General features: G+C 53.2%; 1 protein-coding gene across 3 annotated transcripts in view; it reads left to right on the forward strand.

Moving 5' to 3' along the window:
• Positions 1-3,928: 3,928 nt before the first annotated feature.
• Positions 3,929-27,488, forward strand: part of FGD3 (FYVE, RhoGEF and PH domain containing 3) — a 38,970-nt gene continuing 15,410 nt past the window's right edge. Inside the window, exons 1-9 of one of the 3 annotated variants that reach the window (XM_081151165.1) lie at positions 3,929-4,018; positions 9,824-9,993; positions 13,549-13,720; positions 14,478-14,994; positions 18,819-18,908; positions 19,553-19,689; positions 21,165-21,321; positions 25,181-25,319; positions 25,762-25,820. In XM_081151165.1, the coding sequence (XP_081007291.1) occupies positions 9,951-9,993; positions 13,549-13,720; positions 14,478-14,994; positions 18,819-18,908; positions 19,553-19,689; positions 21,165-21,321; positions 25,181-25,319; positions 25,762-25,820 (1,314 nt within the window). In that variant the 5' untranslated portion in view covers positions 3,929-4,018; positions 9,824-9,950. The remainder of the gene's footprint in view (positions 4,019-9,823; positions 9,994-13,548; positions 13,721-14,477; positions 14,995-18,818; positions 18,909-19,552; positions 19,690-21,164; positions 21,322-25,180; positions 25,320-25,761; positions 25,821-27,488) is intronic. The other 2 variants (XM_081151166.1, XM_081151167.1) reach the window with 2 other exon arrangements.

The following is a 27,488-nucleotide window of genomic DNA, read 5'->3' on the forward strand; positions in this document are numbered from 1 at the left end:
ATTTGTTTTCTGTATAGACATTCTAAATTTTCATGTCAAATGCATCACATCCTTTTACTTTATGGTTTAAGTTTTTAAAATTCCATTACCTTGGCAGACACACGATACAGTGTGCAGATGATGTGTTGTAGAATCACGCACCTGCAACCTGTATAATTTTCTTAATTAGAGTCACCCCAATAAATTCAATAAAAATTCCATTACCTGAAGTCATAAGGACACTTCCATATATTTTGTTCTAAAAGTTTTCCGCTTTTCTTGCTTCTTGTGTTTGGTCTTTAATTCTCGTGTTTGGAGATATTTTCATGAATGTGAGGGGCAGTGGGCTTGTTTGTGCCCGCTCTGTATTTACTCAGTGGTCCATCCTTTCCTTACCAGTTTGTGATGGCACCGATACTGTGCCTGCACCCTTCCTGGCCTGCAGCCTCTCGCCTGGTGGCCTGTGCACAGGTCTGTCTTCTCCAGCTTCTGGGCAGCCGAAGCCTTAAGAGCTCGGCCTAGACTCAGACCTGCCCTAACTTGCTCACTGACTAGTTGTGCAGTTTGGAACAGGTTGACCTCACCTGTCTGAGCCCCCAGCCTTCATCTGTAAAGGGGATAATATGCCACATGAATGGATTTCATACTAGGATTAAGCCAGATAATGCCAGGAGGGCTGACGGGATGCAGGAATGCAGCGGGCCATGGACTCTGCGCCTGCTGTCAAGAAGACCTATGTGTCTCCCGAGCAGGCACAGGGCAGCTACTGCACCTGCTCTCAGAGAGCACGGTGGGCCAGGGAGTTGAGGGATGGGTGGGGAACAAACGTATGGCCCAGAGAGACTCTACACACCCCGACCTTCAGCACCCATGCAGCCTCTTCTGTCACTCTTCCCACCACCTCTCGTGCAGACCTTCCTGGTTCCTCGCTGGCCTGTCCCTTAACCCTGGGGTGGCCCATGTCCTCCCCTGTGAGGCGGAGCTGGGCAGGAGCCTCTCTGTAGGCTGTGGGCTCCGCCTGGTTCAGCTTTCCCCTGACCAGTTTTTCTTGCCTGGTCTGGGCCCTCTCCCTTTGGGTCATTCCTAAGCGAAATGAGTGGACATTCCCTCAGGTGGCAAGGTCTTTGCTCACCTACTCTTCCAGCCTTTGGTCCCACACGGATCCCTCTAGGTGCCTGGCTTTGAGGTTTCTCTGCCTTCCACCAGGTCATTGCCAGCTATCCTTAGGGAAATCCCTCCCCATCAGAGCTGCCTCCAGTGCAGCAAGCTGCCTGGGGGAGGAGAAAGCAGCCTCACCCCTTCCCTGACCCTGAGCAGGCAGGGGGGTGATAGGATGGAGTCAGGGGGCCTTTCCTTGAAGAGCCTCTGACTCTGTAGCTATTTGGGGCTATTGAGCGTGAACAGCACAAATGGACCTTCACCATTGTCACCAGGAGTCCTTCAGGCTTGAGGACATAGTTTGGACCAGTGAGCCATTAATGAAATAATTGGACAGAGAAGTAAGAATGTATACCACTAACTCCCTGTGGACACCTCTCCACTGTGGGCTGAGGCTCCCCCAACCTTAGCTCACCCCTTGCTCTTTTTCTCTGAAAACCATATTATACCACCTGTCACTGCACACCAAATTACCCAAAACTTAGTAAACACTTATCAACTCTGTTAGTTGGGTAGGTCAGGAATTTGGGTGCAGAGTGACTCTAACTCAGGATCTCTCTTGAGGCTGGGGTCAGGTGTTGGCTGGGGCTGTGGTCTCATCTGAAGGCTTGACTGGGGCTGGGGATGCACTTCCATGTGATTCACTCCCTCACGACCAGCTGGTGCTGACCACTGGCTGAGGCCTCCTCCCCACACGGGGCTTTCCTTACAATGAGGTGGCTGGCTCCCAGAGTGAGTGACTCAGGAGAGAAAGGCAGAAGCTGCAATGTGGTGTGTGATCTGGTCTCAGAAGTCACCACTCATTTGTGCGGTGTCCTACACCACAGGGTCTGCCCTATTCAAGGGGGGCATGGCTGCACAGGTTCAGGATCACCAGGAAGTGACCATCATTAGGCCATCTTGGGAGTGGCTGCCACAAGAATGTTTCTTCTTGGAGAGTGTCATCTCCCTGGTGGAGGCACCCCTTTCAGGATGAGAGGACTCTTGACCCCAGTTCTACTTTCCAGCCATGCCCCTCATTCCAGTCTACCTTCTATTAGTCACCTGCCAAGACCCTTACCTTTTGGGCCATTACACTTGGCCTGTTTCCAAGCTGCCAGTATTTACCTCTGTCTTCTTAAGCCATTTCTTGAAGTATGTTATTATTTTAATTTTTATTGATTTGAGAGAAAGAGAGAGATTTGTGATTCCACTTATTTATGCATTCATTGATTGATTCTTGTACGTACCCTGACTAGAGATCGAACCCGCAACCCTGGTGTATCAGGATAACACTCTAATCGACTGAGCTACCTGACCAGGGTTTCTTAGGCCCAAATGGGGTCCTGTTGCCAGTCTCCTGTCTCAGAGATGTCAGTGGGGGAAGGGCTGTACTGGGGGATGGTGGCAGGTGCTGTTCTTCCCACCTGAGCTGGAGGCATCTGGATGGTCCACTTGCCACAGGCCAGGCCATCATTCCTCACAAACTCCAACCACGCATCCTGCATTCTCTCCATTTTATGGAGTCAAAACTGGGGCTCCAAGAGGCTCAGTGGTGTCCAAAGTTGAAAGCTCATGAGCTGGAATATGAACTCAGGTGCCTCTGAGACACTGGCCACCCATCCTCTGTCACTTGCTGGGTGGGATGGGTGGCAGCCAGGCAGACCAGACAGACTTGTCCTCACTTTTTTCTGCAGATTGCTGGAGGGAGTCACGCCTGTGTGAAACTGGGCCTGGGTGGGGCTGCAGTAGGGGGCTCTCAGTGCAATTTGTTAAGGAGGTGGGTGTGTGCTCATCAGTGACCTGTTTGTAAAATTCTTCAAATCTTAGATAGAAAAAAAGCATATCTGCAGGTGAAAGTGGGTGCATCTCTCAGCCTACAGCCCCTCAAACCATTGTTAAGTATTTGGAGGAACTGAGGGAGGGAGCGAGTCCCCTGTCTAGCTTCTGTGAGCCTCATTTGGGAATCTGTGGAGAGACAGGGTGCACACCAGGGGAGGTCAGCGAGGGACAAAGAAATCAGCTGTGGCCCTTTTGTGGATTTCATTTGTCATCTCACAGATTCCCCATGTGCGAGGTGCTGTCCCCGAGGGACCTCTACACGACCCCATGTGACAATGAGGAAACCAATGCCCAGGGAAATGGCTTTATTTTCTAAGAAGCCTGTAAGGTTGGATGAAGAAACCACCATTTAAATTATGTCAGAATTTGTGCCCTAAGCCGTGTAGGGCTGCCGTGTCTTTATGTTTGTATCACTTTTCTCCCTGAAAGTCACGGAGCCCTCCCAGTGGGTGCTAGGAGGGTGGGTCTGGCTGGAGGGCCCTCATAGGGTGGCCTCCCAAGGGAGGAGGGCTAGCTTCACCCCTGGGAACACCTTGAAATAACCCATTTTCAGGGGGTCCTCTCAATTTTCCAACCGTCTGTGGCCATTTTCACTGTTCCTGCCCAAGAAGACTGGGAGGTGGAAGCCTCTGATGGTCGTGAGCCCTTTACCTCAGCCTGGGGGCTGCTGCTTATGTGATCTGGGGCTGCTGGCTCCAATCAGGTCCTCTAGACGCCCCTCTTTGAGGTGAGTGCCAGCAGGTTTGCTAAGAATGTTCACCAAGGGGAGGTTTGGCCTCTTGCCTGAACCACTGAGAGGCACCGAGCAGCAAGCAGCCACTGCAGGGGGCAGGGGGCAGGGGGCAGGGAGCTGCGGCCTGGGCCTCGGATGGACGCATTCAGGCCAGGACAGTCAGCTGAGCTTTCCCAGCTGGGCGTGACAATGCGGAAATGCACACACTTGTCATTGGTGACCCAGACTGCGAAAACCAGCAAAAGGAAGTGTGTTCTGCGGCTGCCTGAGGCCGAGGCTGGGGGGAGAGGCCGAGGCCGGGGGAGAGGCCGGGAGCCCCAGAGGCAGGTGAGTGGTCTCGGCGGCCTGGAGTCCGCTGGTCCTGTGGGGGCACTTGGGTCGAAACATCCAGAGCAGGAGCTGTTGGGGCATGTCTTCAAGGCAGGAAGCTGTCAGGGTGGCACTGCATGGGGTCTTGTGTTTGTCCCTGTGTCTTCCTGTTGTGCCTCTGGCATTGCTGTTGAAAGTCAGGCTATTGTGCAACAGCAAGTGTGCAAATTCTTTGTGACCACAGGGTGCTGGGACAGTGCTGGGGATCATCGGGGCGACTCAGTCACTAGAAAAGATGAACCTGAGCCCAGGAGCGGCCAGGGTCCTGGGCTGAGCGGCAGAGGGAAACCCCTGCTTCAGCCTGGCTGGCACACCTGCCAATGGCCTGTCCCACTCTTGTTGCCCAGGCCCAGGGCTATTTGGTTCTTCCTTGCCTAAGCGAAGTCGGGGAGGATGGTACCAGACACAGTCCCTAGGGCGCTAGGCCTTTCCACACAGTGTGGCTCTGGATGGTTGTTCTGCAGTTTTGACGCCAACAGTAAGGGCTTGTCTATGGCGATGCTACTAGGAAAGAGGACTGAGCTCACCAGGACCCTGCGATGTGCCAGGCAGTGTGAGCCGGTGGCCAGGCTTATAGCCCCAGCTCCATGACTTTGGGCAGCTGCTCCAGCAGCTCTGCTCTCCAGTCTGGGAAGTAGGCCCACGTGGGGCCAGACTCCTGTTGTGAGCACAGTGCTGCTAGGCTGGTGCTTTGTCCCACAGCACCCAGGGCCACCAGCTACGCCATTCTTGCAGGAGAGGAAACAGACACACAGCTCCGACGGCTTGCCCCAGACCGCCCAAACTCAAACCTCCTGAGCCTGACAGCTTGCTGGGGCTGGGTGGGGCCCTGCGCAGAGGAAGTGGTTTATCCTCAGTTGGGTGGCAGGAGGCCCAAGGCCCCAGTTCCGCCCTTCGGTCCTTAGGGCTGACATTTGTCTCTGCACAGACCAACACTTCCTTATGCAAGGTAGCTTCTGGAGTGGGACAGGACTGTGAGCCCTGCACATGCAGAGGCCCAGATTGCAGTTGGTCTTTCAAGTTCAGAGCTGAGGCAAAGTGCTCAGTGAGTCTGCGGAGGACGGGAACCCCTCGTGAGCCCAGGTTACGTGTCCCTATACTCAAAGTAGTGACCACAGTGGCAGGAGCACCTGCCTCGCTGCACCCCCTCCACCTGCCCCATGGGCTCTGGCGACCAACATATGAGTTGAAGAAATTGAGGTTCCAACATAAAGAGGACGAGCTTGGGAGTCAAATGCAGCCCTGGGGCAGCGCTGACCAAGGGCAGCTGTGAGATCCAGACCGAATGAAATGTCATTCGCCTTCATGGCCCTGTCTGTCCACCGCAGGGAGACCCATCCTGGCTCCAATGTCTGGCCCCACCACCTTCCCTCTGGGCTCACCCATCTCACACACAAGGCCTGTTCTTCACAGGCCTGTCTCCACCTTACTTACCTTTGTGCCTTTTCCTCTGTTAAAAACACTGTTCCCTCTGCCTGGGGTGCTGTTCCCTCTGCCTGGGACTCTGTTCCCTCTGTTGAGATACTCTTTCCTTTGTCTGAGTCTCCATGTGTGGTGGCAATGACCGGTCCCACAGGTCTACAGTGACTTAGAGACCCACGGGGGCTCGTCATTGCCCAGGACACAGAGCTCTTGCTGGTGTGGAGTGGCTTTGGGAAGGTGGGTCACCACCTGGGCACCCCTTGCTGTAATAACCTGATGGACTGAGAGTGCAGTTAAAGGAGACATGCTGGGTCAGGCCTAGAGATGGAGACAGGAAGTGGGTTTGACCTTCCGTGATCTCGATTTGGAGTTTTTATTTTCAAAATTTGGACTCAGCCAGAGCACATTTTTGTATATTTATGTGAAAGTACATATTAGAAGCGAAATGAAGTCTATTTGAGATGCTGAATTAATTCACCACTCATTCCTTCACCAAAATGTTTACAGGTCCTGTGGGCCAGGTAGGGCCCATTCAGAGAAGGCGATGCTTCCACCTTTCCTCCTGGGGCCACGTCCTGGCGGGGCGTGGAGTGGGAGATGTGGAGCCCTGGGAGTGTGGTAGCAGGGAGTGTGTGGGCCGCTGGCCGGCTGGGCCTGAGGCGGGTCCTGAGCAGCCTGAGCTCAGAGGGTACAGAGGGAGCCACGGAGCCACACCTGCGCTGAGGATTTCAGTGTCGATTGAAACTGTTGGGAGGTTCTTGTGTGTTTTGTTTCATTACATTTTTAAAATAAAAAATTTACAATATAAAGTGGAGAGAATTATGTGGTGAGCCCATTGTGGCCAACAGGAGAGGTCAGCCTGAAAGCAGGAAGGAACGGAGTGAGGAGCCCTTCCCCACCCCACCCCCAAGCGTGGATCTGGGGTGTGGGGTGCTGCAGGGGTCAACTGTTTTCTCCCAAAAGTTTATTATAAAAACTTCAAATATACAGCAAAACTCCAGGAGTTTTACAGTGCCCACCCCTCAATTTCAACTTGCTTTGTCACACCTCTAGCTACCTGGACAGGGAAAGATTTGCTTTTAATTTTAAAGGTCGTGATTTTATTTTTATAGTAGCCTTTTATGTATATAACAATGGACAGTGACTGTAGTGTTTTACTCTTTTTAATGAAAGTAAAATAAAAAAAGAAACAAATAGAAAATAGAAATACAATAAGTATAGACAATTTAAAACTAGAAACAAAAAATAGAAAGTAAAAGAAAAATATTACGTAAATATATAAGTGAAAAAATTAAGTGGAGCCCTGGCCAGTGTGGCTCAGTTGGTTGAGCTTCCTCTCATGTGCAGAGGCCGCTGGTCCAATTCCTGGTCAGAGCACAGGCCCCGGCTGCAGGCTCGGTCCCCAGCAGGGGCGTGCAGGGGGCGGCCACCAGTGTTACTCTCTGTCATCCATGTTTCATTCTCTCTCAAATCAATAAAAACATATTTAAAAAAATTAAGTACTATAATCATAATATGCTCACTGCTTGCTATTGTTTTTGTTTTAATATTCAATTATAGTAGTTTTCAAAGTTAAATGAAGAATAACCTCAAATATAAAAGCTCTGCCTTTGCCCTGTATGTATGATGACTTAAGTGTGCAAGATAAGCTTAGTACCTGTAAAAACTACTTTAAAAAATGTCCCCTAGCACTTGTTAGGCCATAGTTTGTAATTAATTTCAACGCTGCACGTGGAATAGCTTACATGGAAGTGCTAGCTATGTGTACTGACTTCGGGGTAGGACCCTAACTGTTAAGCTATGAAGTTAATATTCTGTATTTAGCGGGCAGTCAGACAAAGAACTTAATTTGCAGAGAACTGTAGTTTGTATAATTGTATCAAGTGGGATTCATTGTGACTCCTCTGCATTCATTCTATCGCTTGAACTATTACTTGAAGGGGCAATGATGCGTTCCTGAAGAAGGGGTTTATGAAAATACCCTGCTTCTTGAGGGCTTGAACTTGCAGAATTGCATTCCCCTCCGCTGTGCCATCTTTTAAAATATATATATATGTATATATATCAGTCTTTGGTTACATTTTTTCCCCTTCTCTTTGGACCTTAAGCCTTAGAGTAGTGACGTCAGGCTAACTTAGAAGTTCAGTGATGAGACCTTTACATGAGAAGTAATTTGCATTATAAGATAGGAAGGTGTTTTTAAGTATGTTACAGACTTGCTTTAATCATTTCACTTATGCTCCAAAGTAAGTAATTTAATGTTGGTAGTAGAGCAAATTATGGATAGCTTTACTGTATGTTTAAAAGTCCTTTGTTCACAAGCTTAAATCTGGATTTCAGAATGGAAGCAATTCTTGAAATGTATGGATGTCTCCTTAATATACTGATTACAAAGTAAAAAAAAAAAGAAAGAAAGAAAGAAAAATGAAGCAGAGAGAGTGCAGTGCTCAGCGTCCAGGCACAGCCAACCCCGCACGCGGTGCGTGGCCCCCGGTCACAGCGCCTGAGCTGCACCAGCGCCTCCCTGCCTTACTGCCCATGAGCTTCTGTCCATCAGCTTTGGTCGTGCTGGAGCTGCGCACTCCCTGTGACGGGGACCTGGGAGCTTCAGGCAATGTGAATGGCCCTGTTTGTTTGCACACAGGATGCAACCCATGGGGGTGCTGTGCTGTGTGCTCCTTGAGTTTTAGGGACCTTCTCAGGACCTTCTCAGGTTGTGTCCACTGTACAGATAAGGAAACAGACCTGGAGAGGTTGAGGGGTAGAAACGGATCATGCTGGACACACAGCTTCAGACCACTGCACTGCTGCACCCCAGGCCCATGGAGGAGGGCCCGCGGGGTGACTTGCAGTGTGCGGTCCATGGGGGCTGTCATGCCCCGAGGGACCAAGAGCAGGGAGGAGTCAAAGTAGAGCCTCCACCTGGCTGGAGCGGGCTGACCCTCTGGGGTGGGAGGGATCCCCATGCCTCCCCTCTTCTGCTCTGAGTGCCAGCTGGTGCATCTACGGTCTCAGGAATGCAATCACCCAGGAAACCACCTTTATCTTCCTCACAATCACTTATGGAGCCTCTAATAATGATACCCAGGCTCCGTGCTGGCCCTGAACCTCACTCCGCCAGGTGGGGGACCCTGAGGCAAGAGCCACATGGAGCGTGGGCCGCAGTAGTCCCACCCCTGGATCTGCGCGTGGCCCCACTCAGGGCGAGGCAGGCGGTGCAGGTAGTGAGCACTAGCAGTGCGCTGAAGGGTTTACAGGCAGCGCTGGACCCTGGCCGGCGTCATGGGGCTCCCGGGTGGGTTTGTAGAGAAGAGGCCCGGGAGTAGAGGCCCAGGATGGCAGGGGTGCAAGAAATGCAGGGTGGCAGATGCAGGGTGGGGGGTGAGTTCTAGGTGCTTTCAAGCCACTGTCAGCTTAGCACTAATTCACAGAACTTCCGAGGAGAGCCTTTCTGAAATGCATTCTTCTATTTATTTATTTATTTATTTATTTATTTATTTATTTTTTAAAAATACATCTTTATTGATTTCAAAGAGAAGAAGGGAGAGGGAGAGAGAGAGAGAAACATCAATGATGAGAGAGTCGTCACTGATCGGCTGCCTCCTGCACGCCCCCGACTGGGGATGGAGCCCACAATCTGGGCATGTGCCCTGACCGGGAATCAACCCCCAATTGCCTGGGTCCTAGGTGGATGCTCAATTGCTGAGCCACGCCTGACTGGGCTGCATTTTTCTTTTTAAAGCTCTTAAAAATTGTGCTAAAATACACATGACATAAAATTTACCATCTAAACCACTTTGAAGTGTTCATTTCAGTGGCATTAAATTCATTCACAGTATTAGGCACCATCCCCCACCCACCTCCAGAGCTCTTCCTCATCAACTGAAACTGTCCACCACCCTACTCGGTCTCTGTGACTTGACTGCTCTAGGATCCTCATATAAGTAGGATCATGCAATATTTGTCCTTCTGTGGCTAGATCATTTCACTGAGCATAATGTCTTCAAGTTGTAGCAGGTGTCAGGATTCCCTTCCTTTTTTCAGTCCTCACTGGAGGATATTTTTCCATTGCTTTTCAGAGAGCGTGGAAGAGAGAGAGGGGCATCGACATGAGAGAGGCCACCTCCCACGTGTGCCCTGACTGGAGTGGGGGTGTTGGGAAAGGGAGGGAACCGGCAAACCAGGTACATGCCCTTGACTGGGCATCAAACCCGAGGCCCTTCGTGTGCGGGGACGCTCCCACCACTGAACCACGCCAGCCAGGGCTGAAAGTAACAGTAACTTCTATACGTGATTGTGTGAGCTGTCTGGGAGTGTCTGATCGGGTGTCCCCGCAAGCAGGATGGCATCGTGCTGACCCACCTCCTCGCCCCGCTCAGCTCGCCCTGAGGTCTCGCCGACTTACACCCCATCCCAAAGCACAGACACCTCACGGCATCCTCAGAGCTCAGGATGGACACCTCAGGGCATGCCGGCGGCAGCCGGAGCACTTTCCAGGCTGAGACCCCAAGGTGAGTATTGAACTTCCAGACCCCGATCCTGGATGGAAGTCCCTGTGCTGGATAGCAGGGTGGTTTTCCTGGCTGGCCATGGGTTGTTCTATCTTACTGCTGATACGGCCCAGTCTGTGATCTGTGCGTAGGTGTGCGGCACAGGGGTTCCTGGTGTTGCCCCCTGGCACCTGCTCTGGGCCTCTGGGGTAGCCAGGTGGCAGGCAACAAAGGAGATAGGTGTTGTGCTGGTTTTAGCAGGGGCTCCTTTGCTGCTGCTGAGGAGACGTCTGGCAGCAGGTGGAGCTGGGTTGTGGGCAGTTTCATGGCCCATCTTTGGGACCATCTGGGCCCGATTCCAGCAGGAACCACGCAGTGTGGGAACTCCAGGGCAGAGAACACTGCATTCATGTTCCCCCTCTACTGCTGCTGTGTGTGGTGCCACTGAAATGGTCCACGATGCCCTGGAGAGTGTGAGCAATTTCTCCATCCTTCTGCAGTACTCACACCTCCCCGGTCCCAGTGTTGGGGCCTCTGACGCTGAATGATGGCAGCCCTGGTTGAGTCCTGCAGCACGCATACCTCACCTGGGGTTGGCTCACCTGGGCTGGGCTCACCTGGGGTAGGCAGTTGCCAGTCTCACTCAGCTCAGGCAGCTCAGGGCTTCTACAGGGAGAGCTGAGTGGCCAGGTAGAAAGTCCTTTGACACCTGCGTGGTGACACGTCCCTTGCCCTGGGAGTGTCTGAGCCCAGTCTGGGGGTTCAGAGCAGCATGTCTCATGGGCCCAGGGCCTGGGGCTATTTCCCTCTATGCCAGTGAGTGTCCGGGACCAGTTTCGGTGTCCTGCCTGTCTGAAGCATGGCTGTCAGTCACCCACTTCAGTGGCTGATTGAGAGTGCATACATGGCTTAGCATGGCTCCTGGCCCATGGTGTCTGTTTATATGTATATGTGTATGGGTATACATTTATACATGTGCATACATGTGTGTTGTGGAGGCATCTATGTATGTGTGAGCATGTGTGTCCCCTTCCCAGAGTCCCCTGCTCCCCTGAGCAGTGTGGAGGGGAGGCTGGAGCTGGCCTGGCCTGCTCGGTGCTTACTTTGGCCTGGGAGAGGCAGCTGGGAGCTCAGTCCTTAGCTGAAGGAGGCCATGGGCTGCATCCCTGAGCTTCTGCACTCAGATCAGGGGTGGTCTCTTTGTTCCTTCCCCAACAGGACCTCTCCCTGCCCCTACTCCGCTCCCTAAGCCCTGGGCTCTCCTGTCTGGCCAAGCATCGTTTGGCTGCCCTTGGGCAAAAGTCCTTGGAAATGAGATGGTGGCGGAGGGTGCACGCACCTCCTTTGGACAGGACCGTGCACGTACCTTGCCACCATCCTCCGTGCAACTTGTCCTCCCGTCTGTAATAAGAAAAATAACCCTAGGGGATGTGGGCAACCCCCAAGCTCGCACAACTCAGAGGTACCCCCATGAGGTATAATCGGACGATCAGCTGCATGTTAAAGGGTACGCTGCGATGGTTCGACATACGTACAAACCCAAGAAGCGACCAGCACAGTCAGACACCCCACACCCCAGCACCCCTCCTCCCCGGCAGCCTTGTCCGTGTGAATGCAGAGGCACCTGTCTGTCTCCTTCCACTCGGCACCACCGTGTGTGGGCTGGTCCATGTTGTGGGGAAGCAGCCTTTCTCCCTGGATGTTCTGGAAAAGGTCACGTAGAATTGGCATCATTTCCTCCTCAAATGTTTGACAGACTTCGCCAGTGAAGCCATCTAATCCTGGAGCTTCCTCTGTGGAAAAATGTTTAACAATAAATATTTCTTGTGCTTGGTGTTCACTGAGCTGCTTAGATATGTGGATTTCTAGTTCCATCAAATATGGAAAAACTTTGGTTATTATTTCCTCAAATATGTTTCCTGCTCACTCCTTTTTCGGGAGTTCAATTACATATGGAGACTCTGGTCACACGCACATAGTATGTCGCTTGACGTTTCTTTGCATCTCGCTAATACCCCCCCTTTGGGTAGCTCCTGTGGGTTTCCCCTCCAGGAGTCAAATGTGTATCTTTTATTTCCTCCATGTCCTGCTGACCTTTCGCACATTCTTGAGCATGGTTCGGGGACGCGGTTAAGTTGCTTGTAAACAGACGCTTCTGTTAAGACTCGTCATTATTTGTTGGGTAGGACCCGAGCAGAGCTCACCGAGGCAAGACCCTCCCAATTCTCTGATGCCCTGAGGATCTTGGGGTTTCAGTCCGGCTGGGAGACAGGCACGTGCCCCACCCTGTGAGGGCGCCAGGCTGTTGCCTCCACCTTCCCCGGAGATGCTTTCTGCAGCCTCGCGGTTCCCGCGCACCTGGGCTGAGTCTCCCTTGGGGGCCTCCCCAGCTCTCCTCCCCAGTGCTCTGTGCTGTGACCTCCAGCCGCCTTGGTCTTCCTGAGCTCTGCTCCATCTCTGCACTCAGGGGTCTTCCTGGGGGCAGGAAGCTGGGGTGGCAGAGGGAACACTGCCCCAGTTACCACCTCTCAGGAGCATGGTGCTTCACTGCCTGGTGTAGGGTATCTGTCAGGTTGTTTTTTCATGTTTTATCCAGGTTTTGCTTGTTTCATACAAAAGGCTTAGCCCCATTTCTGTTACTGTACCTTGACCGGAAGCAGGAGACCCTGAAGTGGGCCTGGGGCGGCTCCACCTGGTGCCAGCAGACTGCAGGGGCACACATCGTGGCGAGGGCCAGGGCGAGGGCAAGGCGTGCATTCCGTCTGGCATGTTTTCACCGCACGCCACATCTAATTTCTGGAAACTTGAGTTTATCTCCTGTGCTATGAGAAGAATGCAGCAAAGCATGTGTTTTCTGTTTAGAAATCTTAATGTTTCTCCTGAATAAGTTTGTTAAGAATGTGGCAGTGGCCGGCGATGAATGCACCTGCCCTGGTTTTGGTGGCTCCTGATCGAAGTCTGCTGGGGAGGTGTATGGCCACAGGAAGGCGAGGCAGCAGTGGAACTGCACTTGGCTGCTGGGCTCCTGCTTTCCTTCCCACTGAGCTCTGCCCAGAGGCCTCAGTGCCATCTGAGGGACAAAGGGCAGGCTCTGGGACGCCGTTGTGGTTGCATGTGTCATACCTGTGTCCACTGATGGCTTAGCGAGTGAGGAGGGGAGTGTGTGAAGACCCTGCTGGCAGCATGGCTGGTGAGAGCGCAGGGAGTGTGTCTGAGGAGGTTCAGGGAGGGTTCGGGGGTGTGGCAGTGCCCACCGGCTCTCCTCACACTGGGTGGGCTCTGTATTCTTGAGGGAACCCTGCTTCCCTGGCTTGGGCCTCATGTGGCCAGGGACAAACTCAGTTCTGGCCTGAGAGTGTCCAGCTGGACCCTAGGAGCTGTCCCACACCATGGGGCACTGGCTGGCGCGCTCGGGCCGGGAAAGCAGCTCCGCCCGCCTGCAGGCCTGAGAGCTGCCCGGGCCGCAGCGCTGAGCGAGGCGTGGAGCTTCCCCTCGCCCCGTCCATTTAGCACGGGCCTGGCACGCTGGCCACTCCAAGCACCAGTGAGGGTTTATTCCCCTTTCACATGTTTTAGAACCTCCTGAACTGCTCTGCTTCAACACTGCTGGGCAAGGAGATTTTCAGCGAATCCCCCAGCCCTGCACGTGGCCTTGGACGGTCAATTCACAGCCCTGGAACCTGGCCAGCAGGGAGCCAGGCACCCCCCCGACCACCTCAGCGCCCCACTGGGGGTCTGTGGGCATCAGGTAAGTGGCCTGTCCCTCAGGGATAAGTGGCCGCTGCTCCAGGTGCCTGTCCTCGGCAGCCCCACTGCAGGTTTAAAGGGAGGTTTTGAGGAATGTCTGTGTCGCTCTTGGCCAGTGCCACCCGGGCCTTCCTCAGCTGAGCTCCCGAGCATTCTCTGTGCACCTAGAATGACAATCGAGCTCGCCTCTCCTGAGGGAGGTCTTCCAGGAGAGGCGCACGGTGAGGGCTCAGTGAGGGCTCAGTGAGGGTTCAGGGGCACAGCCACGGGTGGGGGGCTGCGTGGTCCAGAAGGCGCCTGGCCACCTGTCTGATAGAAGAGTTGCAATGACGGTGAGGAGGGGCCCTGGCAGGGATCCTGCCTGACCTCAGAGCCCCATCGCAGCACGACCCTGTGGCGGCACATTGCAGACCTGATCCACTGTGCCTATGACAGTTATTGCTATAATTTTGCACATCTACTTTGAATTCATTGAGCAGCAGGTAGCTCGTGTTACAGGGCTTCTCCCTCCCCCTCCCCTCTCCCCTCGCTCTCTCTGCTTTTCCCTCCTTCCCTCTCTTCCTTTCTCCTTTTCTTATGTAGAAAAAATTTATTCTTAAAATATAAGGCTTTCCATTTGCCGATGCCCGAAAGCCCGTCTAACGGGACCAGCTGCAGCTAGCCAGCTGTTCGTTCACATGGGGCCCAGCTCATCTCCATTACGTGGCCTTTCTCTGGGGGCCCGCGGCTCACTGACCATGCTCCTTTCTCCCTGACAGGAAGCCCCCACTGAGGCCAGAGAGGTCCGCTTTGAGGATGGAGTCTGGAGGAGGGGCCCCAACAGCCCCAGCCCTCATTGCCACCCTGGGGGGGCCAGATGATGGGCCCGGCTGCTCCTCCCCGGGGCTGCCCAGCACAGACCCAGGGAAGTTCCAAGCGCTGCCCATTGGGCCCGGAGCCCACTGTGAGGACCCTGCTCCTGGGATCCCTGGGGGCCAGGCTTCTGTTGGGGACAGCTCCCCAGACATGAGCCCCGATGGGGAGCAGAGTGGCAATGCTAAGATCCCCAACCGGGACAGCGGGATCGACAGCCCAGCCTGCAGTGTGACCGGGGAGGCCTTCTGCGAGGAGGGCAGTGAGACAGGCCCGGGCCCCACGGTCCCGGGACTGCACTCAGAGACGGCCCCGGGCAGCAAGACCACACGGAAGGAGGCCCACAGTGACGTGGGCAGGGGCCGCAGCGGGGAGCCTGAGCCCGGGAACAGCCCCCCGATGGGCAACGCGGACCTGGCCAAGGTAGGCTGCCCTCCGCCGCAGGACGGCGGGCTCTCCAGGGGGTTTGAGGCTGGCAGGGCGTCACCACGCTTGGTGCCAATAGCTGGGTGCCTGCTCGGCACCGCATTCCGAGGCCCCGTGACAGGCTGGTGAGTGGGTCTGGGTTGGTGCACACAGGGTGGTCCCCTGGACACCTAGGGCGGCAACCTCACTCTTGAGCCTGGTTCCACGGCTGCACAGGCAAAGGGGCTCCGCCTCAGGGCGGCCTGACCACAGCTTCGCGGGAACAGTCCACCAGCAGTGCCCTTGTGCTGCTGCCCACCTTGCAGAGCTGCGCGAGGAAGGCGACCCGTGTCACCTGCTTTATGAAGAAGAAACCCCCAGGGTTGCGCACGGGGTGGGGCGGAGGTGGGAGGGAGCCGCGCACGCGTGTGGAGCCCTGAGCTTGCTGTGTCCGTGGCAGTGGGTCGGCCTTGACGGAAAGCTCTTCTGCATCCCCTTAGCGTCTCGGGCTCTGTACCCCGTGCTGGGACCCGTGAGGACACAGAGATAAAGCAGATAGCCCTGCCTCAGGGGGACCACCTCTGAGTGGGAGGGGGGCCTGAACAAGCTGCAGGTGACTGGGTCCCAGCAGAGCCAGGTGGTGTCTGACGGGTTAGGCTGCCTGGCTCCTGGTGGCAACAGTGCTGGCTAATGTGGCAGCAGGAGACAGGCCTGGAGGGCACAGGTCTGGAGGGCACAGCTATGCCGTTGAGAGCCAACTTCTTGGGGGCTGACCTGGGCGGGGCTGTGTTTTAATCTAGGTTTATTATTATTTGAGTATGATGAGGCCAACATATCAGGAGATGACAGCCACCGAAAAATAGTTTGTTACTCACAGTTCCCAAGAGGAGGGGCCACATCACACTATAGAGGAGAAATTACGGGGGCCGTTGGTCATGAGAGAGGTCAGGGGGATTGAGGGCAACAGGCTTTATTGTAGTTTCTGAGGAAAGGAACAGGTGAGGCAGCTGGGCAAATTTAGGATTGGCCAGTTTGAATAATTCCAGGGGGCTCTGGGCACAGCAGCTGTCTGGTACCTGGCCCTTGGTGATTAGGGCAAGGGGAGAGGAATGGCAGATACAAAGGACTGGGATATAGGCTAGGGATGGGTTGGTTTGCATATAAAAGTCGTGCCTATAGGTGGGTCTTTTATATCCCTAGGAATCAGCCATCTCTAAGGGATAGTCCCTCTGGGGTAAGCAAGGACCCAAGATGTCAAAATATCATAAAATAAAAATAAATTAATGATGTGTTTACTATGGGCCCCACCACCTGTGACTCTCAGGGTATCTTCCAGGGAAGCTGACTGCCTCAGTCTCCCAGGTCCTGGGGGCAAGTGCAGACCTCAGGCCTGGCCCTATCTTGCATATGCAGGCTCTGGGGTGCTCCCAGGGCCAGAGGCTTGCTGGAGATGTTCCAAGTCTTTGTATCTGTACCATGAAAACGTCATTCCATTGCCACTAGTAGGAGCGGGTCTATGTTCTCCGTCACGGGATCCTGGTTAGAATGCCATTTATCGCACCCTGGCCCAATCCTCAGGGCAAAGCTCTGGACCAGGAGCCCGGGGGCCCTGTGCCTAAAGTTCCCCAGCCAGGTAGAATGAAGGGCTGCAACACAGGAGGTGATGCGGGTGTACACACGTCAAATCAGCCTTTACCAGGTGGAGTTATTTCCCTTCTCCTAGCCAGTTTGTTGACTGTTCTTATCACAAAAGGATGTTGAATCTTGTCAAATGCTTTTCCTGCCTCAGTTTTCCTTTATTCTGCATTACATTGATTGATTTTCATTGACTGAACCATTCTCGTATTCCAGAAACAAATTCCACTTGGTTATGGTATATGATGACCCTTTTAATATGCTACTGAATTAAATTTGCTAATATTTTGTTGAGGATTTTGCATCAATCAATATTCATCAGGGATATTGGCCTATAGTTTTATTTTCTTTGTCTGGCTTTGGTACCAGGGTGATGCTAGCCTCATAGAATAAGCTTGGAAGTATTAGCTTCAATTTTTTGGACGTACCTGAGAAAAAATTATCTGGTATTATTAATTCTCCAGTGAAGTCACCTGGGTTTTCCCTGCTGGAAAGTGTTTAATAGCTTACTCAGTCTCTTTGCTCATTAGTGATCGGTTCAGATTTTCTGTTTCTTTATGATTCAGTCCTGGTAGGCTGTGTTTCTAAGAATTTGTCCATTTCTTCTATGGTGTCTCATTGCTCATAGTATTCTCTTATAATCTTTTTTATTTCTATGGCATCAATTGTCATGTTTCCCCTTTCATTTCTGATGTTAGTTATCTGAGTCTTCTCTTTTTTCTTAGTTAATTTAACTAAGGGTTTGTCAGTTTCATTGATCTTTTCAAAAACCAGCTCTTCATGTTGATGTTTTCATTGTTTTCTATTCTGTTTCGTTGATCTCGGCTCTAATCTCTTTCCTTTCTTTTTTTTGTTGTTTTGTTCATTCTCATGGGAGGATATTTTTTCCATTGCTTTTTGGAGAGAGTGGAAGAGAGAGAGGGAGGGAGGAGGGGAGAGGGGGAGAGAGAGAGAGAGGGAGAGGGAGAAACACTGATTGTTTGCCTCCCGCAGGACACCCGAGCCTGCAACCAGGAGGGTGCCCTTGACCAGGGCCTGAACCTGAGGCCTCCGGCGTGCGGGCCAGGGCCCTGACCACGGAGCCACAGCAGCCAGGGCCACAATGCCATTTTATTCTATTGTGATTAACAAGGACACTTTATATATATATAAACTATATATATACTATGTAGTATATATATTTATATATATAAAATATATAGAGTTATATATTTTACTTTGAACAGATAACTTCAGTTGCATATAAAAATTCTACTCCTTCATAGCTCCTCCCCCTCCCCACTGTTATTGATGTCAGAAATGGCATATTCATACATTGTATGCGTGTTAACAAATAGGTGTCATTTTTAAACATTCTTATGATTTAAATTTTATGTACCAAAATTACAACAGTGCATGTTACTATATTTGTTCATGCATTTACCTTTACCAGAGAACCATATATTTCTGTACAGCTTAGGTTGCTGTCTACCGCCTTCACAACTTCAAGGACTCCCTTAAATATTTCTTGTAGAGCAGCTCTAGTGGTGCTGAGCTCTTCATCTTTAATATTTGGGAAGGTCATAATTTCTTCATTTTAGGGCGGCTTTCCTGGATACAGTGTTCTTGGTTGACAGTTTTTTCTCTTAGCATATTAAATGTATCACCTCATTCCTTTTTTATTATAATGGGTCTCAGTGTGGTTCTTTTCGATTTTTTTAATCCTTACCCAAGGATATGTTTGAGAGAGAGGAAGAGAGAGAGAGACATCGATGTGAGAGAGACATATCCACTGGTTGCTCCCTGCATGTGCCCCGACCAGGGCAGGGGATTGATCTTACAGCCCAGCTACGTGCCCTTGACTGGGAATTGAGCCCACGACCCTTCCGTGCACGGGCTGATGCTCTAACCACTGAGCAACACCAGCCAGGGTACTCCACAATGTATTTGATGTGGCTGCTGCAGCTACTCTGTCTTCAATGCCCCGGACGGCAGAGTTGTCTCTGGACGGCAGACGCTTTTAGGGATTGGTGGGAACTGTGGTGCCCTCCCCAGAAACATTCCCCGGAAATTCCATCTATGAAAACCAAGCCCCACATTCCAGTCCCCACAGCCTCCTCTGGCCCCACAGCTCCCCTGGCTGTCCTGTGCGCAGCAGCTGGCCCTTGTCAGGTCTGCCTCTCCAAGGCTCATCTTCCCCAGGTGAGCTGTGGCTCTTCTCTCCCTAGAGCTCTAAGCCCCGGGAGCTGCTCCACATCGCCCAGGAGCTCCTGCACACGGAGGAGACCTACGTGAGGCGGCTGTACCTGCTGGACCAGGTAGTGCTTCTGGCCTGGGCGTGCCTTTGTCTACTTTCAGAGTTCCAGAGGGCAGTTTCACAGGCAAGCTCCCTATCCTAACATTGGCGAGGCCTTACATTCGGAATACAAATGACTATGCTAAAACTCAGACAAATTTAAGTATCCTCCAGACACTTGTACTTTTTGCTTTTAGAGCTTGTGGCTCTGGGGCAAAGGTCCTGTCAGGTCCCCTTGGGGATCTTTATTCCTGGCAGTCACATTATATGAGCATTTTTCTGCATAGATAGTTGGGACCGTGGGTGGCAAGATGGGCTTCTGAGCACAGGAAGTAACACCAAAGGAAACACAGGGCGTTACAGGTGTTGCTTCTGTTTGTAGCTCCCAAGTGGAGAAAGGAAATTGGGGAGCTTCCAATTTCAATGAAAGGCAGACAGAGGAAGAAAGATGGCCTATCCCCATCTGGAGGGGACTGTCCTTGCCTCTCCCCAATCCTTAGCCATAAGTAAGCGTGCTTTGGGACCAAAAGGTTGTTTGAGCCACTGATGAAATGGGAGGTTTATCAAGGAAAGAGGAGGTGGCCACAGCCTCTCCTGGGCACCCGCACCCACAGAAGCACAACTCCACCCACGATGGCCCACACTCAGTGACCACTGTGTGCCCAGGTCTTCTGCACCCGGCTGACAGAAGCAGGGATTCCTCTGGAAGTCACCACAGGCATCTTCTCTAACATCTCCTCCATCTATCGCTTCCATGGGCAGTTCCTCCTGCCCGAGCTGCAGACTCGCATCACAGAGGAGTGGTGAGTGTGGCTCAGGCGCCTGGGCACTGGGGGGCCAGCATCTCCAGGGAGTTTGGCTTCAACACGGTTGACAGTTGATGGTCCTGGTTATTTTGTCACGGTGTTGTTTTGTAATTCTCTTTGCCAAGCGGCCTCCAAATCTAGAGTTTTTATGCCTTAAAGCCAGGTGGACACTTGGGCCTGTCTCACAGCGCTCTGGGTTCCTTCTCCAGAAGGTCCTGGGCCAACCCTGACCTCACCAACCCCATTGCTACTTAGTGTCTCCCAGCCTGAGCTTCTTCATCTGAAAATCAAAGGGACTTTAATACCTGCTTAGGGCTTCATGGGATTTCAAAGGAGTTAGATATCGGCAAGCACCAAGCAGCTGGCAAAGAGTGCTAGGCCATTCATTTATCCTCTCAGGGTATACTCCACCTTTGCTTTAAAAATATTAGATTTCCCCTCTCAGTAGTACACCTTGGATCCTCCATCTGTCCCTGGGGGCTGTCCTTCTGTCCCTCTGCCACTTCTGTTCGTTCTCAGCTCAGCCGCAAGTCACAGTAATAGAACACCACAGAGTGGCCCCCGCCTGGCCGTTCTCCACCCTATGTGCATTCTGCTCTGTGCTGGGTGCTGCTGCAGCTTTTTGTGGTCTCCACTGTTGCTCCCGCCGCTGGCCTGGCTGGGCCAGCCTGCCATTCTCCTGCATCGGGAGCACCAGGAGCCTGGCCCCTGCAAGGCTCAGCTGGACCCTGGGTCAACTCGTAAATCTTAGAGGGACAGGCTGCAGCTATAGAGCAGGTGTCCCCCAGGCCGCCGGGTTAGAGCTCAGGGCTGGGCTGGCCTTCTGGCGGACACAGTCCTTCTGGCTAGAAACAGGTTTTCTCCTCCAGGCGCTGGAGAGAGTGCGCAGATGCCTGGCTGGGCTGTGATAACAGTGCAGGGGTTCGCGCTTGCTGAGCCTTCCCAGGCGGTGGGCCTTTGCCTGAAACCCTGGAGGGCCTCTTTCTGGGGATGCTGCAGTGAATGCCCTTTTTCCCGTCTTTTCGGTGATTAATTTAGGATAAATCCCCCCACAGTTCTAAGGTCAAAGACTATTAATATAGTTTTATGGTTTTTAGACCTATTTCTAACCCCCTAACCGAATCCCTGTCAGGAGTGCACAGTGCCAGCTGTCATTCATCCCACTGCTCCTGACCTTTGCTCATTTGAAGGAGTAAGATGGAGTTTCCTCGCTTCTCTGATGACTGGGGCGTCACTAGAGCGGCCCCGTCACCAGCGCCTGGGTTTGCGCAATGGTCCGTGCCCTGGGAAGCACTTTCCATGAGCTGCCTGTTTGCCACCAGCGATCCCTTACCTTCTACTCCGCATGAGGCGGGGCAGGGAACAGGCTCCCAGAGGGTGACCAGTGTGCCCGCCGCCGCAGAGCTGGGAGTCGCCCTCACCCGGACCCCTCACCTGGGTTGTTTCTCTGATGATCTCACTCCTCCACAAAGGAACAGGAACCCCCGGCTTGGGGACATCCTGCAGAAGCTGGCCCCGTTCCTCAAGATGTATGGAGAGTACGTCAAAAACTTCGACCGGGCGGTGGAGCTGGTGAACGCCTGGACCCAGCGCTCGTCCCTGTTCAGAGACGTGGTCCACGGCATCCAGGTAGGGCCCTGCATGGCCTCGGGGGCACAGCTCTAGGCTGGTCTTGTCACACGGGGAAAATGGTACCACTGTGGATGTGTCCAGACGCGCTGTTGACGCTTTGATTCTTAAAGTGACTCCCAGAGACAAATCTTCACTCCTGTTTCACCGGCGGGGAGACCGCGGCTCCCAGAGGCTGCACGATTGTGTTGCCACAAGCTGTTGTCGATAGAACCCGGGCCCAAAGGCCAGTTCCTCCCCCAGCGCTCCTCGGCAGCTCGAGCAGGCCTCGGGGTAGGAAGATGCTACCCTGGTGGTTGGCTTTCCTCTTTCTGTGGACAGTCTGTCCACACCTGGCCGCTGTGGTCTCCTGCTGTGTTGCCCTTTTCTTCATTGACTCATGTGGTTTTTATATGTTAAGAACGTTAACTGTTATCTGTCATGTGTTACAAATAATTTTTCCTCATTGATTTTTTAATTTTTTAACTTTATGATGTTTTCTATACAAAATTTTTGGTTTTTACTTAGCCAGTTCACTAATTTTTTTTTAAATCATCACCCTTGGATATTTTTTCTATTGCTTTTCAGAGAAAGTGGAGGGGGTGCGGGGGGAGAGAGACACTTCAATTGGTTGCCTCCTGCTGGCCCACGGACCAGGGCTGGGGGTCAAGCCTGAAACTGAGGTACATGCCCTTGGCCAGAATTGAACCCGGACCCTTTAGTCCGCCAGTCGACGCTCTGACCACTGAGCCAAACCAGCTAGGGCAACATTCGCCAATTTTTAAATAAAGTAATGCTTTAAAAAATCTTTCAAGTAATGCTTATAAATGCATTTCTCACTTCCCAAGGTAATAGAAATTATGTTTTCTTTTAATGTATGGCTTCATTTTAAAAATTAAAAATGCTATCCCAGAATAATTTCCCCATGGATTATGGTATGAGGTAAGAATCTAGTTTTATTTTTGTGAATTGTTAGCTGCTTGTCCTAACATCACGAGTACACACATACACGCACACACACACACATTCCTCAGTATATCCTAGAGGGTTAATGACCAAGGATTTGGAGACCAGATTTGGGTCTGGGTTGGCCCTTCCATGACTTTCTGCATTTTCCCAGGTCCTCTGTCATCAGGTCAGCATGACTTCCTAGTGTGAAGTCCTAGGCCCTCCCGTGCCCCTTGGCACCCCTGGCCCTCTCCAGAGGACAGCTCTGACACCAAATCCTTCCTTCTCTCTCCTGCCCACACTCCCTGAACCCTCACCCCCTTGCTTATGTCTGGGCGCTCCCAGCTCTCCCCATGAAAGTTTTCTCAGCCTCCCCAAGCTGTGCCAGCCCCGAGGGGCACTGACCAGGGGCTCGCACTGCCCAGGTCTGCAGGGTGTGGTCACCCAGTGGCAGGGCTGACTGGGGTTGGCGCAGGCAGGGCATCCCAAAGGTGCAGGTTAGGCTGGTGTGAGTGCCGAGGCTGACAGACACAGACCAGAGCCCCGTGCCTGGGACAGGCTACAGCACGCCCTCCTTCCCCGGGAAGCGTGTGCCCTGGGCTTTGTTAGAGGTCACCGTCAGGCTGGCCGCCGCCCTTGGCGCGACATCGTGACTGTCGGGGGAACTGTGGGCCCACCCCAGGGCCTCACAGACCTCAACTCCCTGCGGCCCTACCACCTTCCCAGTGCAGATGCCCGTGTTTATTTCCTTTTCTCTCCCCACATCTCTTCTTAGTAATAATAAAGCTACAATGGAGGAAGTTCAGTCTGTAGCTTGCATTGGGCAATTGGTATCTGGTTGGGTTATTTTGAGGAAGAAGAGAAGACAGAGTCAGGGTTCACTTGGTGTCCTTCCTTCCCCATGGCCAGCCAGTGACAACCCTCTAGACGCGGAATGCAGGAGGGCGCAGTCTGAGGGCCTGCCCCTCGCTGGTGCGGTGGCTGTGAACCTGACTCACACAGCGCCCAGCCTGAGGAGGTGTCACTGGGCTCCCTCCTGACTCTCATGGGCAGCCTGTCTTCTCTGCCACACCTGGCAGACCAGATCCTTGGGTCTGCAGGCTCTTGGTTACCACACACCTGGGGATGGAGATGACCGATGTGCTGTCCCGGGCAGACATGGTCTGGGTCTCAGCCAGCCGCCGGACAATGCATCCCACACCCTGGACAGGCCTGGGGCTCTGGGATGGGTATGCTGTGGGAAGGGCTCCATGCCCGGGTTCGGCACAGCCCATGGTTGTCAGCAGGCCACCCTGTCCCCTGGTCCCCCTGCACCATAGCACCATAGTGGGTGCAAGCTGAGGATGTTGCTGAATGTCCCACGGGCACAGGACAGCCTCCACCATGCTGAGAACACCCAGTGTGGACAAACAAAGTTGTGTAGTCTTTAGAGGTTTCCTTGGTTCAATCCAAGGCGTATTCTAAATTTTTGGAGCTTTTATTTTGAAATAATTTCAAACATTTACAAGAAGGTTGCAAAAATGGGGAACTGTTAACATTTTGTCTTGTTTACTTTATCACTCTTTCCAAACACACACATAGATTGTTGTTTTTGAAGCTTCTGAGACTAAGTAGCAGATGTGGGCCCATGTCCCTGAGTGTGGACAGTGTTCTCCTGACAGCCACAGCACAGGACCCAGACAGGGAGTCTCACAGGGTGCAACAGTGCTTCCGAATTCAGCCCTCGTTCAGGTATCACCAGCTGTCCAGCGAGTTTTCTTTTCTGGCCCACCCGCCCACCCAGGACCACTCCTCGCATTCGCTGCCATGTGTGTCTCCTCTTTGTCTTCCGTGTTCCTGTCACTGTGGAGGGAGATGGACCAGCCACTTTTGCATACATTCTCGATTTGGGTTTGTCCACGGTCTCTCCACAACGCAGCGCAGATTGTGGAGTGAGGCTGCGTCCTCACCTGTCCTGCCTGGGGTACGTCGTTTCCGATGGTCCTGCTTCTGGGGATGTCGTGTGGTTCGGGGAGTGCCTGCCAGGCCTCTCCACGGTGACGTCGCTTTTCCCCTGTTAATAAGCTTCTTGTAAGGACACGCTTTGAGGAGCTGTCGGTGCCCTGGTCCTCACTCTCCTGGGTACTTCTCACCTGAGAGGACTTCCATGGTGGCTGCTGAGCAGGCTCCTCCGGCCCCGCCGAGTGCCAGGCTTTCTGAGCTCACTTCAGCTCAAAGCCATTTTGTTCTGGGCCCTGAGCTGGGCAAGGGTGGCAGGTGGGTGGGGGAGGCAGGTGGCCCGTGTGACACCTGGATGACTGCAGCAACTCCCCAGGCAGACACAGGGTGGGATGGATTCTATAAGAGGCAGGCAGCCAATCAGCCATGACACAGGTGCTGGGGCACCGGTCAGGGGAGGAAGCCAGGGTGCAGGGCAGGGCCCGGGGGTGGGCACAGAGGTGGCAGATGACCACGTTCAGCACATGAGGTCTGGACGAGACGCTGAAGGTCCAGAGGGAGAACTGTGTTTAAGAAAGAGGGTGGGAGCCCTGGCCTGGCACCAGGAAGGCCTCAGCCCACACTCACTGTCACTTAGAGGAGGGGAGCAGAGGGCACTTAGAGCAGCATCTAAGCAGGATCCCCTAGGGCTTCCCTGTGGGGGGCTGGGGAAGCTCCCAACCTCCCATGCGGGAAAGAGGCCCTTAGGCACTAGGGAAGTCGTTCATGAGGAAGGAGGTGGCCTTTGCCCAGCATTTATTTCCTCCCCCAAGGACATGTGTAAAAGAGCCGGCCCGGGGCCAGGGCCTTGCTCCATCGCTCAGCCTCCCCACGCCTCGGTCCCCCGTCACGCACGGTCGCAGGCAGCAGGTGTGGTGCTGGGGCAGCCCGGCCCAGGGCCTGAGGTGAGGGCGGGCCCGGTCCCCCGTGTCCACGGTGCCGTCTGTCTCCACAGAAGCAGGAGGTGTGCGGGAGCCTGACGCTGCAGCACCACATGCTGGAGCCGGTGCAGAGGGTGCCCCGCTACGAGCTGCTGCTCAGGGACTATCTGAAGCGGCTCCCGGCAGACGCGGCCGACCGGAGGGACGCAGAGAGTGAGCAGAGCCACTCGGGGCTGGCGGGTTCCTGGGAAGGGGAAGCGGACACCTGCCGAAAACCCACGTGGAGAGGGAGACAGAGGGACAAGAGACAGAGGCCTGGAGATAGAGACATAGAGTGACGAGACAGAGAGACAGGAAGAGAGAGGCAGCGACAGAGAGACACAGAGAGACCGAGACGGGACAGAGACACACAGGCAGAGAGGGAGAGAGCTCCAAGTGTCCCCTAAACATATCTTGGGAAGCAACCGATGGTCTTTGAGACAGAGGAAGATGCCCCTGCTCCCACTGGGGTAGACACTGGGTGGCAGGGGTCACTCCTGGCCCAAGAACAATGGCCAGCCTGCAACACAGGGCAGGGGCTGGCTACCCATGGAATGAGGTCCTAGTCCCCCAGGCCCCAGCAAACAAGGTATGACCCCAAATCTTCTTCTTGCAGAGTCCTTGGAGCTCATCTCCACTGCTGCCAACCATTCTAATGCCGCTATTCGGAAAATGGTAAGTGAGAGACGACTCCCGGAGGATGTCTGAGGGACCCGCAGTGCGATGCAGGGAGAGTGTGGGGTGAGCCAGGTGCCATTGGTATGCACACGCACACACCTGTCCCTAGGTGAGCTCCATCAGTACACACACACACACACCTGTTGCTAGGTGAGCTCCATCAGTACACACACACACACACCTGTTGCTAGGTGAGCTCCATTAGTGTGCACACGCACACACCTGTCCCAGGTGGGTTTCATTGACATGCATATGCTCCCACATGTCCCCCAGGGCAGACAGGGATTCTGCTGAGAACTAGACAGGCATGCCCCATACTAGCTCAGTGGTTGTTGGTATGTTATTTAGCACTCTGTGCCTCAGTTTCCCCATCTGTAAGACACAGTCTGTGACAGACCTGTCTCATGGGGCTGTTGTGGCGACTAAATCACTCTGTAAAGTAGAACAGGGCCGGAGAAGTGTTAGCTCTCAGGGTTCCCATTGGTTTCCCACTCACTCACTCGTTCATTCAAGCTCCGTCTCCGTCAGTTTGGTGGCTACAGCAAAATACCACAGACAGGGCAGCTTAAACAACGCGCATGCATTCTTGCATTCTGGAGGCTGACAGTCCCAGATCAAGGTAAGTGGCAGAGAGAGCAGCAAAGCTTTCTGGGGCCTCTTCTCAGGCTCCAGTCCCATTATGGGGACCTGCCTTCAGGAATGTGACCTCGTCTAAACTTACCTGCAAATACAGCCAAAGGTGGAGACTCATCTCCTTGTTGATCCAACACCACCGTATAATGGGATTTGTGGGTGAGGGAGACCCCGTTGGGCCTACACTGACACCCTGTGACTCAGGTGACTCTGTTCCCTGTTTGGCCTGCACACTGCCCTGCTGTCCAGGCCACTACATCCCCCACCCAGCTCTGGCGTCTGTCCTAATCCTGACACCCATTTACTTTCACACATGCACTGTTGCTGTTGTTTTGTTTGTTTTTTCAATTACAGTTTACATTCATTATTATTCTGTAGGGCACTGTTGTTTTTTGAAAGGAAAAAAAGGAAGTGAAATATATATTTTTGAAATCCCACATTTCTCAAAAGCAAGAATGGAGGGATGGGCAGATTGTTTTGGGCCTGCTCTTGTTACGTGTGGTCTACTTCCAGTGTCCTGGTCGCCCATCTGTCACCCAGGGTCAGGTCCACTGTAGGGCACCCATGACAACCATAAACAGGCCATATTTTACTCTGGGTCTTTTTTTAAACATGTCTTTATTGATTCCAAAGAGAGAAAGGGAGCAGGAGAGAAAGACAAAAACATCAATGATGAGAATCAGTGATGGGCTGCCTCCTGCAGGCCCCCGACTGGGGACCGAGCCGAAGCCGGGCCTGTGCCGTGACCGGGAATCGAACCTGGTTCATAAGTCAGTGCTCAACAACTGAGCCACATCGGCTGGGCTACTCCCAGTCTTTTAAAATCTAATTCCCCCCCTTTCTCACCCAAGACTAAATCCAATGAAGGAGGGAAAGCCACTTTGCAGAATTGCATGGTCATGAGCTCACACGGAGCCTGTGGACATCCGAAGGAGCTTCCATGGGCCTACATTTCTGAGGGGCATGGACAAGGCCGGAGGCCTCCCATTTGAGTGGACTCCTGTCCCACCTCTAGCATGCCTGCTGCATGGC

Source organism: Miniopterus schreibersii, assembly GCF_964146895.1.
Source record: "Miniopterus schreibersii genome assembly, chromosome: 11".
Taxonomy (NCBI): Eukaryota; Metazoa; Chordata; class Mammalia; order Chiroptera; family Miniopteridae; genus Miniopterus; species Miniopterus schreibersii.